The sequence below is a fragment of the Danio aesculapii genome, chromosome 24 (genome assembly GCF_903798145.1).
Source record: "Danio aesculapii chromosome 24, fDanAes4.1, whole genome shotgun sequence".
Lineage (NCBI taxonomy): Eukaryota > Metazoa > Chordata > Actinopteri > Cypriniformes > Danionidae > Danio > Danio aesculapii.
In genome coordinates, this window is record NC_079458.1 from 25227822 (window position 1) to 25245141 (window position 17320).

General features: G+C 37.2%; 1 protein-coding gene across 2 annotated transcripts in view; it reads right to left on the reverse strand.

Annotated features, from left to right (window-relative positions):
* The window catches only part of sema5a (sema domain, seven thrombospondin repeats (type 1 and type 1-like), transmembrane domain (TM) and short cytoplasmic domain, (semaphorin) 5A), a 298541-nt gene that overhangs the window by 145531 nt on the left and 135690 nt on the right, over positions 1-17320 (reverse strand). For both annotated transcript variants that reach the window (XM_056451158.1, XM_056451159.1), the window contains exon 5: positions 5974-6036. In XM_056451158.1, the coding sequence (XP_056307133.1) occupies positions 5974-6036 (63 nt within the window). The remainder of the gene's footprint in view (positions 1-5973; positions 6037-17320) is intronic.

Sequence of the window (17320 nt, forward strand, 5' to 3'; positions counted from 1 at the left end):
GGTTGAGTTACAGACTTCTAATTTGCTGAAATTAAAGTACAAGCTACTTTCTAACTATGTGCCAGATTCAACACAGGCTCATTTTAAATACATGTTTCAGTCTAAATTTTTGTGAAACTGAAACATACAGTAAAACATACAGTAACATACTTCAACTTACAATACATATGACTGCAGTATCTAGAAAAAATTAAAACTATGGGGCAGTAACCAATAATGTTTGTTCCTTTTCACATTAATATTTACAGGGTTATATTATATGCGAATAAAGGAATATTGCCATGCGGTTCTTTGCACAATATCAAATAGATACCACAAAATAACTATGATTGTCTCAATCAAATACATAATTAAATAATTTTGCCTCATCTATTTACATATCTCTATACACTCACCGGCCACATTATTAGGTTCAACTGTCCAACTGCTCGATAATGCATATTTCTAATCAGCCAATATCATGGCAGCAATTAGATGCATTTAGGCAAGTAGACATGGTCAAGATGATCTGCTGCAATTCAAACTGAGCATCAGAATGGGGAAGAAAGGTGATTTAAGTGACTTGAAAGATTTGAATGTGGCATAGTTGTTGGTGCCAGATGGGCTGGTCTAAGTATTTCAAACCCTGCTGCTAAACTGGGATCAGTGGTGTAATCGGGGCTATACGCACGTATACTCAGTATGCCTACTTTTTTCAATCCAATAGGGCACCTTTGGGATGTGGTGGAATGGGAGATTCACATCATGGATGTGCAGCCGACAAATCAGCAACTGTGTGATGCTATCATGTCAGTATGGACCAAAATTTCTGAGGAATATTTCCAGTACCTTGTTGAATCTACAGTATGCCACAAAGGATTAAGGCAGTTCTGAAGGCAAAAAGGGGTCCAACCCGGTACTAGTAATGTGTACCTAATAAAGTGACCGGTGAGTGTATTGACAACTGTTTGGTCAGTTTGGTGTAAGTGGGATATAGTTCATGTTCAAGTACTGTTCCACAAAAAAGGTAAAAGCAATATAAAACCAGGGTAAAACTATGTGATTTAAATATACAATTCTCTTTTGTTTGCTTTTTCTGAAAATTTTACTAGTTGGGTCAGTGGTTCACTAGATGTATACGACAAGCCCTACCTTCTCATAGATGTGTATGTGTATCTGAAACATAATAAAATGTACCTTTCAGATACATCAAAAAAGTAAACAGCACTCTCTAATAGATTTGTCATCTGACATATGCAATAAAATGTAACCGAGGCAGCATATTTTACATTTTGGAAAAAATGTAGACTGAGGTACACATTTCCAATGAGCATGGGCTAGCCAATTTTCATAACATTTCCACAAGTGGTTCAATGGGCTGCCATGCAAATCTTAAAAAAAGGATGTCACATGTGGACATCCAATTATTTACATCAGATTTAAATTGGATTTGGGCAGTCTGAAGCCTCCTGTGTTGCACACAAAAAAAAAGTCAGTTTTTGGAACCAAATTTCCATTTTTTTTTTCAGTAACACTATTATTTTTGGAATATTTTAAGTATATCTCCACACGATACAGAAAAGCTCCACAATTGCAAGCAAGTTACGACAGCCACCTCTTGCAATTCTGAATTAGACACATGTTGGTCAGAGTAATCCATCTTACTATGATGCCCAGAATATATTTCACGAGAAAAAAAAAACCTTGTAGGGCTATTCACATACTGTAGACTGAAACCACACAGGGACCCTAGAAATACACCTTGGGGTTCAGCCCAGGTTGGAAGGATGGCCGGCAATTCCAAACACAAGCCCTAGACAGTGTTCCTAGGACTAAAAATGGCTTAGCATATACAATAAAGCAACGGGGGATCCACAGTCTCATGTTTGACAGAGCTGGAGTAAGTGAAATATTAAAGAGATTAAAGAAACATTTTGTAGCACAAATCTGATCTGATTCAGTCAGCCTTCAAAAGCACAAGGGAGTCAGTGCTGTAGTGGCATGAATACAGCTCCATAGTAAAGTGGAAGAGACATGGGAATGCCCGAGCAAGAGCGCTGTCATAAATAATGGCTCTGCTATTTTAGGAGGCCGATTGCTTTCTTAAGTACAGGTAACATTTAAAACAACCTTCATTCTAGGTGTGAATTACAGTGGGGTTTGGAGGTTTCAATCCGTACCCTCTCCCTCACCAAAGGGAAGCCCCAAAACAAAAGGCCTTTACTAAATTACAACCACAAAGGTCAGATTACAAGTTAGTTAGCTCATATTTCTTTGTGACGCTGAGGAGAAATTGCATTCGCCTGAGGTGGTTGCTATAGCAACAGGATGCTGCCTGAGTTGCTTCTGAGTGGATCAATATTGCATGGTGCACAATTTTAGCCAACCACAGGTTATGAAAAGTTACTCTCATGGACTTGTAAAAAAAAATGGTAAAATGTTATAAAAAAAACATGTTTATCTTTGTCCAGCAGGTTGGAGATGAACTCTCAATTAACTAAATTATTTTGCTTTGAATTCATGGGTCAAATCAAAATAAAACTGACCTCACACCACAGTAAATTGATTAAAAGGAAATATTAGATTTTGGGAAGTGAATCGTTCTTCTATCTGTGTTCATACACTGTCAGCTAGCTCTCTGCAACTCTCACATGATCGCCCACTGAAGCTAAGTAGGGCTGCGCCTGGTCAGTACCTGGATGGGAGACCACATGGAAAAGCTAGGTTGCTGCTGGAAGTCATGTTAATGAGGCCAGCTGGGGGCACTCAACCTGAGGTCTGTGTGGGTCCTAACGCCCCAGTATAGGGAAGTGGACTTTATGCTGCTCAGTGAGCACCGTCTTTTGGATAAGACTTTAATTCCGACTCTCTGTGGTCGTGAAAAATACCTTTAAAAAAGAGTAGGGTTAAACCGGCATCCTGGCCAAATTTGCCCACTGGTCTCTGTCCATCAAGGCCTCCTAACCAGCCCCATATTCATCACTCCTCATGTCATTCATGTCTCCTCTCCACCAATTAGCTGGTGTGTGGTGTGCAGTCTGGTGCATTATGGCTGCCATCGTGTCATCCAGGTAGATACTACACAATGGTGGTAAATGAGGAGATTCCCCCAATGTGTAAAGTTATTTGAGTGTCTAAAAAAGTTCTATATAAATGTAGATATTACATTTTATAACAAATGTGTATTATTATAAATCTAAATGTCAGTAAGGCCTTTACAATGATAAAGTTTTAGACTGTCAAGTTAATAGATTATTCATTTTTGTTCCTTTGATTTTGCCTTTTATACTGAACAATTTTACAAAATACAGTAGTACAAATACTCTTTTTTTTTTTTTTTTACAAAAAAAAATGTAAATGCCACTTTTGATCAACTTAATGCATCCTTGATGGATTCAGATGTTAATCTTTCTCTATTACTTTTTAAAAGTAATGTACAGTAGTTCCATTTTGCTAAAGAATGTAAACTTAATATTCCAACAATATTATTTGCATTTGAAAATTGAATAGCTTCTTAAATGCACATCAAAACGAGAGAATAACTGTTTCTTAAGTAACTGTATATTAATTGTTATTTGTACAGGCATTCTACAGTCCAAGCGAATTTAAATTCTTGTGCATTTCTCAGATTCAATTTTGTAAATAGAAGATTACTGTATGTTGGCACAGCATTGAAAGACAATGCTGATCAATCTTGAGATGTTTCAGCAGCTTAATTGGAGTTCACGTGTGGTAAATTCAGTTAATTGGACATGATTTGAAAAGGCATACACCTGTCTATATAAGGTCCCAGGGTTGACAGTGCATGTCAAAACACAAACCAAGCATGAAGACAAAAGAATTGTCTTTAGATCTCCAAGACCGGATTGTCTCGTGGCACAAGGTTGGGGAAGGTTACAGAAAATTTTCTGCTGCTCTGAAAGTTGCAATGAGCACAGTGGCCTCCATCATCCACGAGGGAAGATGTTTGGAACCACCAGGATTCTTCCTAGAGCTGGCCGGCTATCTAAGCTGAGTGATAGGGGGAGAAGGGCCTTAGTCAGGGAGGTGATCAATAACCCGATGGTCACTCTGTCTGAGCTCCAGCGTTCTTCTGTGGAGAGAGGAGAACCTTACAGAAGCACAACCATCTGGGCAGCAATCCACCAATCAGGTCTGTATGGTAGACTGGCCAGACGGAAGCCACTCTCCTGGAATTTGCCAAAAGGCATCTGAAGGACTCTCAGATCATAAGAAACAAAATTCTCTGCTCTGATGAGACTAAAATTGAACTTCAGGTGTGAATGCCAGGCGTTACGTTTGGAGAAAACCAGGCACTGCTCATCACCAGGCTAATACCATCCCTACCGTGAACCATGATGGTGAGCATCATGGTGTGGGGATGTTTTTCAGGAGCAGGAACTGGAAGACTAGTGAGGATAGAGGGAAAGATGAATGCAGCAATGTGCAGAGACATCCTAAATGAAAACCTATTTCAGAATGCTCTTGACCTCAGACTGGACAGATCCTCAGATCTTCCAGTAGGACAACGACCCAAAGCACACTGTCAAAATATCAATGGAGTGGCTTCACAACAACTCGGTGAATGTTCTTGAGTGACTCAGCCAGAGCCCAGACCTAAATCCTATTGAACATCTCTGGAGAGATCTGAAAATGGCTGTACACAGTAGGAAATAAATTTGTTTTATCTATTTTGGAATAAGGTTGTAACATAAAAAACATGGAAAATGTGAAGCGCTATAGAATTACTAACTATAAACAAACTTAAAAACTATAGAATACAAAAGACGGGTCACATGTATAGTTTTTAATAGGGTAAAAATGCAAAGGTCAGTATGAATGCTCTAGGGAAGAGAGCCACCTCCTTTAGCCCAGGGGAATCAAACAGTTTAGTTTAAACCCTGATTCAACATACTTACCTCTATAGGTTTTCAAACAAGCCTAAAGAACTCAATCAATTGGATCAGGTGTATTTAATTAGAGTTAAAGCAAAACCATGCAGATCCACAGAGTTTAGCTGCATCTGAAATAGCATACTTCCATACTTTAGAGTACGCTAAAGTAAAAATGAGCCGAGTAGTATGTCCGAATTCATAGAATTTGAAAAACAGTATGTGAGAAGTACCTGGATGACCTACTATTTCCGGCGAGAATCTGAAGTGTGCATCAGATGGACACTACGCTATCCCATGATGCACTGCGAGAAAATTCATGAATGTGAGTAAAGCGACGCAATTGATTAGGGTAGGAATGGCGGATGTAGTACGTCCATATTCCATTCATACTACTGACATTCAAACTGTGAAGAAGGTACTTTTCTAATGGCCGAGTTGTACATTTAAATTCAAATTCAGTACCTACTGAGTAGTAGGCAATTTCGGACGCAGCCATAGACATCTATGCTATAGATTGGTGATTGAATAATTTGGAAATGACCTTGTGTAAGCTATTGGATGACATTTAATCCACCAGTAACAGCTATAAAGGAAGTTGGTGTTGTGAATTCAGGTGCATGTGTGAATAAGCTTGGGCTATTCAAATAAATTGCAGTTTTTTGTCCTGATTTAAATGTTAAGAAATAATTTATAAGACACTTTTAAAAAAATTTTCAGAACTTGACGTATTCTCATTCAAGGAGATAGATGAGCTGCACTTGCATGCCTGGGGTGTATTCCAAGATGGCCACCAGGTTAAATTACTTGCTTTAAAGGGACTTTGGGTGGAGCTTATCAGACATTGATGTAGAAGTAGGTGGTGATCTTTTGTGGAGGAGGAGTTTAAACACTATTATGTGATAACATGACACATTGACATATTGATTTCAGTTTAAGATGATTTAAGATTAACAAGAAAGTTTTAAGTTCTGAAACTTACAGGATGTTGAATGGATGATGAAACTTACTTACAAGAGAACTTTTGATAATACATCGCCGAACATAAAGGCCTTATTTAAAATCCCTTTTTAAAACGTTGACCAAAATAGGAAACATTTACCTCTGATTTACCCCGACTGAAACAGGCTCCTTTGGTAAATTCATCGCAATGCCATTCTGCCTCCTGTAAACAGACACACACATAAAAAGAACACCATGAAATTACATATTTGTACAGTGAGCATTTTTGTGCGCTCGTCATTAATAAAATAGTTCTGCTACATCAGTCAATTGATCTATGCCTCAAACAATTGTTAAATTTACTGATCTCTAGGATATACTGTAAAAGAAACTCTCTTTTTTTCAGTCCAATCTCTGTGTTTAGCTAGGTATTATCGATTGTCACTGAGAGGATAAATGAACTTGGATAGAAATCCGGCAGATCTTGGATGATAATCACTTGTATTCAGCTCCTCCGCATTCTGGGAAAAACAACAGGCTTTTCAGAAGCAGCACTCCTGTGTGCGTGTGTGTGTGTGTGTGTGTTGTCCTTCACTGAGAGATGAGGATCCAGCAGACAATGACGGCGTCCACAGACGGCGACCGCATTCACATTTCACCGCTGGCACTGGAATGCTGGATAATGCCAAGCTTGATGTCTGCAACTGCCTCCAAATGGATTTTAATATCAAATGAGTTCCTCGCATTTATTGACCATGAGCTCTCTGGCTCAGATCCAAGTGTGTGAGACTTTAGGCTTGCCAAGAGAAAGCAAGGAACTAACTATCAAAAAACAATTAAGGAGAACGTTACAGATGCACAACGACCATTTTCATCCTTTCCAGAGCTGAAAAATTAATAAGAAATGATCATTCCCCACAGAGGCGTGACTCCGGCTAGACGGTAACCTCATTTTGAGGTGATCTAGAGCACAGCAGAAGCCCTGTGGCTGCTGGCTGAGATCTTACTGTGTCTGGAGAGTCTTCCATCACCGCTTTATGAGAAGGGACAGTTATGTCACACCGGCCCCAGGCTGAACAGAACGTAGTGCACTCATGACCTGTCGTATCAGGCTAATATTAAAGGAGCTGTATGTAAGTTTTGGATTCTTCTAAAGCAAAAAATAATACTATAATATGTGTATGTTTAAGAAACATGCTAAGTGAACATGCTGTTTATCAGAAAAACAATGCTAAAGTTGGAATTTCTGTCTTTGGTCTGTGTAACTCTGCCCACTTCCATTTTGCCCATGTATATTTTGGAACCCTGGGTTGCCTTATTAGAAAACACAGCATATTTCATTTCAGCCATGAAGGCTATTTAGATATCTGTGTGCATGGCCACAAATGTGACCCCCGGAGCAGAGTTGCAGCTAAATTTTTTGCAAACACATACACACAACACAAACAATACAAATACTAAAAATGTACACATAAGCTTAGCCAGTTCACTTGCTCTATTTTACTCGGGGGATGTTTTTCACTTTTTTCTACTTTTTTTGTGTTGTTTGCAACAAATGCATTGCACATTATGATTGATTTGCATTAGCATCGACTTTGCATATATAATCTACTGGTGTGAATACTTTTGTTTTTGGCTCGCTCCTGTTGGTTTGTCAATCTGGCAACCTGCATGTGTGTCAGTCTGAGGAGGAGAGGCAAATTGAATTTTATGTAAAAAATGCAAAAAATAAAAATAAAATTATTTGGATGACGTCAAGCATTGCCGAACTAAACTGTGCATCCATCGGCGCCACTTCAGCAGCGTTGCTCACTTCAGAAGTTGGGAATTTCTCAACATTTCAAGCGCCAACAGAAGCACAAGCTAATCAGATCATTTTATGCAAATACCCCAGCTCAGACAGCAGCTGACTAATTTCGGCTAATATCATTGGCTGACGCTGCTATGATGATTGTGTCAGCCCCAGCTTCAGACATGCTCCACGTCAAGCGTTGATGCTGAAGCCCCTGGGAATCAATCGTTAGGCACATCATAGATTCCCTCAGGAATCTTCAGAGATATCGGGGTGAGAACGTGCAAATGTGGGAATGAAAATCCGTTGTCTTGTGCAGTCATGCCACTGAATGAGTTTCCCCGCGGGGCCATTCATACCAAATCGTCACGGCGAGGAGACGAAATAGGCAAAAGGACAGAAACACCGGGAAACTCCTTCACATCCAGGCTGACATGAAAGATGATTTAATGTGTCAAAATAACCATTAGCGACTGATATAGCACTTTCTGCCTGACATAACAGCAGTGGAATGATAGGAAGGAGCAAAAAACGGCTGGCATTTGCTGAGGGTTGAATACTACAGCCTTTCATGCTTCAAAGTGTACTGTCAGATGCCATAATTATAGCTAGGCAGCAGCACGATGGCTACAGCTGGTTTTAAGGGACCCATATTCATTTACAGGATTTTAATTGGCCTATACTATAAGAGGAGCTTTATATCTTTTACATAACAGGGACAGGAGGGACCCTGTCTGAGGTACGCCAATCCTAAAATGTTAAAGAAATGCATATAAATAAAATAAAATAAAACGAAATAAAGTAAAATAAAATAAAATAAATATAATGAATGGTCTGACATAATACTATAAAAATATTAAATTTTGTAATAAAGATATTTATTTTCTATTCAGTTACATATTAAATTGTTTCTGCTCAACATATTTAATTGATTTTTATTTAATAATGTTTTTACTATATATTTTTTTAATCTATTTGCACAATTAATTACTAATTTCAAATTATCTATTCATGGGTATAAAAATATTATTATAATAAGATATTTTATTAATTTTTTCCATGTTTCTTGTTTTTTGTTTTTTTTTGCACATTTCCCTGGACCCCCTACCAGGCTTTTGTGGGCCCCCTTGACGGAGTTTAAACCCCCCTGGACTAGAATACAATTAGATGGCTTTAATGACTAAAAACATTTAAAAAATAAATTTTTGCAAAACCTGCCCTTTTTAGATACTTTTTTAAAGGGTGTTCACGTTTACCCCTCTGGATATTGTTGATAATTTTTTTTTTTCTTCTGAACCACAGTAAGACTGCACCCTCAGACACCTCCTTTCCACCAGAATGGCTTGCATTCTGGAGACAGAGCTTGTTTTTGTTGCATCCTTAGCCAGGTGAACTGGATCCTGACACAAATGGGCAGCATTCAAGAATAGATGAGGACCAGGAATCTGCACCGGAACCATGTTGGCGGAGTAAAATTGGTATCTGTTTACCCCTGTAATGAGTATAAGGAGAAGACTCTGGATGGACATATGGATGGATTCTGCTTGTCACACTTTTTTACTTTGGATTTTTAAAACGTTTAGTTCTGTTTCTAAAGCAGAAACACTGAATGTGTCATGCTTTGTTCTAAATAAAACCCTACAAAGAAGTAGTACGTTTTTTAATGATAATTCCACACAGTGAAAACTCAGGAGTAAACGTGACACAAATGCTAAACAAATCAATACTGGACAAAAGAATGGAGGGAAACAGAGGGCTTAAATAATACAATCAGGGAGAAACAGAACAGGTGTGCACTAATTAACTACTAAGGAGACTAACTAGAAAAAGGAAAACTGCAACAAAGGAAACAATGATGGATTAAACACAGGAATCAATGAAAACTATGGCCATTTGGCCAACTATTGGCCATTATTTTGTAATCAGTTTGTCCTCCACATTTTAAAAAAATCAGAAGCCTCAAAAAAAGAGTTTTTATTGGTTCTGTTTGACTGTCAACATGGCGCTGGCCATTGCACAGATGCACATCTTGTAAATAACAAAAATTTTGGTATACAATCTGAAGTAAATGATGATGTGAACAAGACAAAAACTCTGGTTTCACTGGCTACACAACTTCACAGAGCCCATCCAGTTTTCAAAATGTTCCATTTTCATTGGTCTGATACTGTGCTTGTGGGTGGACAAAAGACCAAGCCACATAGAACCAGCTGCAGTTTTGAAGATACCTGATGTTCTATAACTAAAAATAAAAAATACATGACAGAATGAAACGTGTCTATTTTTTATAAAAATAATAGAAAAATGACCAAAATGTTCATTCCTACTGTCTGTACACAACATACTGTACTGTATTACCTCGCAAACCAAAATGGAAATTCGGGGGTATGACATCATTAGCATGGCCACACAGGACACAATCTTTAAATTGCTTATTTTTCTGAATTTGAAAAGTCTTCAAAACATTTGGGATAATATAAGTACACGGGTCAGCACAATATACAACACTGTTCTAGCAGTTTTGGATATTTTAATGAAAAAACTGTACATATTGTGCCTTTAAGGTGTGCACTTTGTAGTTTATTTATATACACATACAGCTATATTACACACTAAGGGGGAAAAAATCATAATAGTCCCGATGAACCATGCATTTTCATGACCTTATGTAACTGAAAAGAAGCCTTGTTCACAGCAGAATAAGGAACAGACTTCCTTCTTATATCCCAGACTAGAACCCAGCTATTTTGAGGAAAGTCAGTCATAGAAACAAACTGCACATCAGCAGAACGTTTCCCTGAGCAAGAACAGCATTAGGATGCCTTAAAGCTTATTTTTGTGTGTGCCAGCACAAACTGCTAGTAGTCGCCCACTCGAAGTGCCGTGTTTAGCTCAGCAAAAATGGTGTAAAACGTGAATTAAATGTAATTACCAAAACCATTACCTTGACAAATTAAGTTAAATTACGCTTTGGAAAACAGCATTATGAATTTCCAGGATAGTCTAAACAGTGTCATTTATTAGTTGGCATCAGTCATCAGTCAAGCTATTTAATGATTTAATAATGCTGAACGTAACCATTAACCAACTTGAACCTGGCCATTAACAACTTGAACATTATTTGCACTCAAAGGTGAATAATGGGGAAGAGGCAGGTAGACACCATTACAGCATAAATTTGTTATTTCAGTTAAATATGCTTCATTTTTACTGCTATCTACAGTATAATTGGCTTCAACAATGATGATAAATACAATTTGGATTGTAAACAACTGTTTCTTGGCCATCTATCAATCATAAAAGGCAAATTATAGACTTGGATGTTTTAACATGAATTAAGACTATGATACCAGTTTCTTAGAATATGCAATTCCCTAAATATAATGATAGTAAATGAATATTGTTTAATGTAGGTATTGCTCAAATATTTAATTATATTAACATATTTAATGTAGTTTGTGCAGGCTATGTCTCTGCTAAATGAGGCAGATTACATTTTAAATAAATTAGATTCTTTTGAACCACTTTCAAAAAAATCTAAAGAGAAAAGCCGGAGGAGCTGTTTTGTAATATAGGTTGTGATTTGTTGAGGTCTCTACTATTTTTATTTTTTTATTTGGTTATCATGTTTCAAATTGCTTCATGTTTTAGTTATTCATCAACTTACAAAAGGTTGAAACTCACAAAATCCTTTTTTTCTGTTTCTTTTGCTGGTGCTGGATCATTGAACGGACTAGGCATGGACCGGTATAAGACTCTAACGGTATGATCACCTTGCATAAAAATGTCACAGTTTCACAGTATTGTGATCACTGCTCTAAAATACGCTCTTTTTAAATGTCTGGGTAAAAAACAGCAACTTTTTTCCGCTTTGTACACAAATGTTTGCGTCACAAATCACATACTTAGATACTATATAGTACGCTAAAAACAGTATGCAAGCTGAGTACCCAGATAGCATACAAATGTGGGCTACTTTAGGCAGTTATGCAGCACTGGTGTATTCCTTCGGCCCAGACAAAATGAAAGTGAGCCTGGAGTGGCCCACCTGTTCAATGGCAAAGGATGGCCAAAGATTCAAATTCATATGGGCCATTTAAGGCAAGGATTTGGCACTTATAGCAAAATGTAATCTGAAGATAAACCTAATGTGGCCCATGTGAAAAATTATAAATTTGGCCCAAAGGATGGAGGACAAATGTGGGCCACAGTCGCCAAAAATGTGGCTTAGTCATTTAAGGGTAAACTGGGTCTAAACCTAAAGTGGCTCACACGTGTAAATGCAAATGTGGCCCAGTTATCTTAAAACATATGTGGGCCACTTTTGGCAAATATTTGGCACAGTAAAACTCTGGCTATTGCGGCTGTGAGCTTAATGTGGCCCATAGAAAATATGGCAAATGTGGCCCAATTATTTTTAAACATATGTGGGCCACTTTTGGCAAATATTTGGCACAGTAAACTCTGGCTAAGGCAGCCATTAGCCTATAGCCACATAGACTAAAGTCACCATCATGGAGAAAAGTGTTTGCTTTAGTTGGGCTCACAGCCCTGAACCTCTTAATATACTTTTCTTTTGAGCTGCTGTAACTTTTAAGAACATTGCTTGAAAAGTTTATTCATAACAGCAAACAAGCCAAGTAAAAAAAAAAAATAATAAGAAAATTAAGTCACAACCTGTGATAAAATAATATAATTCACTGATGTTAACCAATGTTTATTCCATTATTAGAATTAACGTAATAACATGCTTGCACATGCCACAGAGTTCTGAAAGTTTAGAGGCTAAAAAAAATCTATGGTTCAACTTCTGCTCACAGAGACATCAATAATCAGCATATGAACCTCAACAATGGTGACAATTAACAAAATGAACAAAACTCGCAAACATCACAAACAGGAGACTAAAAGTGATAAAATCAACAACGTCAACATAAACAGCAGTATCAAAAGCAAATAATGAAAACTGGAGCATCAATAAGCTTTAGAATGTATTCATACTGCAATGCATGCTGGGATTTTTGTACTTTGCCACATCCAGCAAGTGTAAGGTGTAGGCCAGATCTGGGCCAGAATAGTAGCAAACTGTGGCCCAGAATAGGGTCACTTCTCGTTCATTTGGTTGAATTGTGGCTGATATGTGGTATTGCTTTGGCTTAATTGTGGCCCAGATTTGACAAACAGAAGCGGACCGCCCAAGTGCCATCATTCCATGCGGTATGTAGGCCGGATGTAAGTGTCTGGTGTGGGCCAGATTTGGGCCAGAATAAAAGCAAACTGTGGCCCAGAATAGGTTCAGTTGTGGTTCATTTGGTTGAATTCTGGCTGCCATGAGGTATGGCTATAGCTTAATTGTGGCCCATATCTGGCCAACAGGAGTGGACTGCCCAATTGCCATCATTCCATGCGGTATGTGGGCCGAATTTGTGTCTGGTGTGGGCCACATTTGAGCCATGTGAATTTTGCTAGCTGGGTAGTATGTCCGTATTCACAGAATTCAATAAACAGTATGCGAGAAGTTCCCTAGTGATGTACGACTGCGGGCGAGATTCTGAAGTGCGCATCCGATAGATGCTGCCATATCTCATGATGCACCACGAGAGAATTTATTGCTGATTTTAAAACCTTGACGTTTCCAAACCACAGTATACCTTGAAAACGGTTATCGTCCCATGATTAAAGCGTACTAATAATCCTTTATTTGAAAGTGAATTTAAATAACATTAGGATAAACCTTTAGGCAATTTTGATGATTCTGTATAGCTTTAAATTGAACACACACTAGGGATTTCTAATGATGTATGCGTTCTGTCATTTCTTGAATGATTCTGGTGGTGTGAAACTGACAGTTTAAAATGTTTAACTTTTTTAACTTTAACTTTTTTATGTTTAAAAAATAGACCATTAACATTTACAGTGGGCAAAACATAAATAAATAAATGCTATAGAAGTCAATGGGAGTAATATTAGCTCACTGACTTTAGCCTACTGTCCATCAAGATACATTTTTAAAATGTTTTTAAATAATATAGATATTTACCAAACTGCATACTAACTTTTTAATTAAACTTTTAACATAAATAACTTTAAGCCAACAATCTACTAAAAATGTACTACTCACACCTCTAATCCATACTTATGTGGCTTGCCTTTTAGCATTCAGAATATGGCCTATAACTAGGCCCACACAGAATCATCTACAGACAGTTTCTGCAGATTGTTGAGCCCGTCATTCATTCATTCATTTTCTTTTCGGCTTAGTATCTTTATTAATCAGGGGTCACCACAGCAGAATTAACCGCCAACTTATCTAGTACATGTTTTACGCAGCGGATGCCCTTCCAGCTGCAACCCATCTCTGAGAAACATCCATACACACTCATTCACACTCATACACTATGGACAATTTAGCCAACCCAATTCACCTATACCACATGTTTTTGGACTGTGGGGGAAACCGGCGCACCCAGAGGAAACCCATGCGAATGCAGGGAGAACATGCAAACTCCACACAGAAACGCCAACTGACCCAGCCGAGGCTCAAACCAGTGACCTTCTTGCTGTGGGACAACAGCACTACTTACTGCGCCACTGCGTCGCCGCCCGTCATTCAGTTTATGTCAATATGTACTATTAATTATATTCAACAAACAATATGTAAATGTTTAGGTGATTTTTGTACAATACAATATGTAATGTTAGATTTTCTCTGTCTTTTACTGAATGTATTATATGACACCTGTTGCTTTGTTTACCAAACAAACGGTTCTCATTGGGTTTTATTACAAACCTAACACTGAAAAAAATGATGTCTGCAAAATTGTTGCAAACAATTTAAATGTGTTGAATTTAAACAAACAAATAAAATTTTGTAAATTTTCAACTTAATTTGTTTGTTTAAATTCAGCCCAAATAAATTGTTTACAACCACTTAACTTAAAAAAAATTTGTAAATCCAAGGAATCATCTTTGAATCTGTTTTTTCAGTGTAAATAAAAGTTAAGAAGTTACAATTTTGTTTACATTTTATTTATTGCATTTTTAGATCCTATACTCTTAAAATCATTCAGCATTAATCAAATTGACAAAATTCTGCAAATAATTATCAAAATTGTTTTACAAATTCTGTCTGACCCTGCGTTTACACTCAAAAATTACATTTGCTGTTTGTTCAAACAACTTATTTAAAATGAGCTGAAACAATACAGTTATTGAGTTTTTTATGGAACAGCTTAAATGTTTTACGTTCAATCCACTTAAATTTGGAAAAACTAAAATGTTAACTTAATTCCTTCATGTTGTTCCAACAGAAATCAATTGTGAGGAACCCAGCATTTTTTTACACTGTCTCCGAACTGTCACTTTCTCTGTGTCTCTCATTAAATTCATTAGATTCATTTTCTGCATCCTGTGTGAAATTGCAGGAATTATTCTCATTCTCCCAATGGCCACTCCAGGCCTGGCTTCCAGCTAAAAAACATTCTTCAAAATATCTTCTTATGCGTTCAGCAGAAGACAAAACCTCTATCTGGTTTGGAACAAGTTGATAGTGAGTATATAATGACAGAAATTTCACCAATAAATGAACTATCCCTTTAAAGTTACATAACTTTTACCGTAAACATCAAAACAGTCGACATATGTGGATATTTATGCACACATTAATGTGTTTCCAGCTGCTTCAGTCCTGCATGGACAGAGTTGCTCCATTGTTCCAGATGGTGCTGTTCAGACCCCAGAACTGAGTGGTCATTGTGAGGAACAGGTGGGCTAAAGAGACCCAGTCAGCGCCGTGTGGGTTTATTCACCCACCAAACGGCCCTCTCCGAGCTCTGGCTGGAATTCACAGTGTCGCGACAAAACAAAAGCATGCATAAATGACTGTGAACATTTCAGTTGTGCAGGCTTGTATGAAGAATGTAAACCACAGGCACGCTTTGGGTATTTGATGAATTCTGCTCATTTCAAGAATTATTAAATGAGATAGCATACGAATGTGTCACTCAAAAATGAAAGATTGCGGTTAGTTTACTCACCCTCAGGGCTAATTGTAGGCCTAGGTGTTTTATAAAATGGAAGGTAATGAGTATTGTCACTTTAAAAGTATACACATTCAGGCAAAACTAAATTAATACCCGCGTCACCTGATGATATATTGAGGTCTTATGAAGCAAGAGCCTGTCAATTAAAAGAAATAATGTTTTAAATCTCAGTTTCTTGAAGAGGTCGTTGTTTTGCTTCAAAAGACCACAATGGATTATGGGGGGGGCCAGATTTTCATTTGGTTTTAACTGTGTATATGTAGTCAGCAAACTTTTTGATCACATCCTTTTCAAAGTCCTTAAAACATAAACATTGCAGTTAAAACAATAAAAAACTTATTTGTTTAAAAAAAAAAAAAACTGCAATGAATTAATTTTTTATTTATTTCAGGATTAATACATTTAAACTAAAACCAGATTGAAAATATTCAAATCCAGTAGCCTGAAATTACATTTATAGTATGTACAGTAATTATAGAATCTAATTATAGTATAATATTTAATTATATGAACAGAGCACACACACACACGCACACGCACACACACGCACACAGACACACACACACACACACACAGTAGTCAACATCTGAAGTGGATCAAAGAGGTTTTTCAAAATTACCATAAGACAGGAAAGGGTGTTGTTCAATAGTTTTAGGACAACTTTGATGTGAGGTTTTGATCCACTTCAAAAGTTGACTACTGTTTTATTTGTTATTTATTTTATTTGTTGCAATTGCTCTTGATTTTTATTTTTGGTTTATAAATCAAAGTAATCAGACAAAAATGTGGATTTTACAGTAGCCTGACCTTTGCACTTTCACAAAAATTCCTCCTTTAATCACAGGAGCTCTGAAAAGTACCTTTTACTTCAATAGGATCTTCACTTTTGTTGTTTTTGATTAGTGATTTTGTGAAAGTGCAAAATCATTCAACAACAAATCTTGCATTTCTGGCTTGTTCAGATGGAGTAAAGTCAGCAGCCTGAAGAAAAAAAAATGCAGGAGGGATTTCTTTTCAGTGCCACATTATAAAAGACAAAACACTAACCACCATACACTGTTGCCACAGCAGTTTGCATTTTTTATTGCTGTTTTATTTTGACTCTCGAATTTCTAATAGTCATTGAAATGCAACTTATGTATCAATAAGGACCACAGTTTCAGTTAGAAATCTTCTGTAATGTTGTACTAAAAAAATAACATCCATTATAAGGTAAATTATTTTTAATGATCAACAAGTGAAGAAGTATAACCTCATATTAATTGTGTATTCATATTTATGGTGCAGTGGAGTATGGAAATTTGCTATGCCCTGCAACTGTGACTATCAAATGAGTTTGAAACCTCTATTCTATTGGATAGATACTAGCCAAAGGTGATCCTTTACCAAAACCCAATAGATCTCCACTCATTATATATGTAAATGGGAAAAAGTCCCCACAGCATTTACTAGAGTATGTGCCTAAGTAGCCATTATCAGACTGTAATTGGCATATAAGACCACAGTCCAAGCCTAGTCCCTTCTTAATCAGACGTCTGACGGAGTTACAGTATGTAGAGCGCTGAAGGGGAGCTCATATGTTCATTTTTTCATGGCTGAGTAACTGGAAGCAATTGAAACAGCCACCCTCAGAAATTAACACAAGTGTTCTGTTGATCAGTGCATGTAATTGT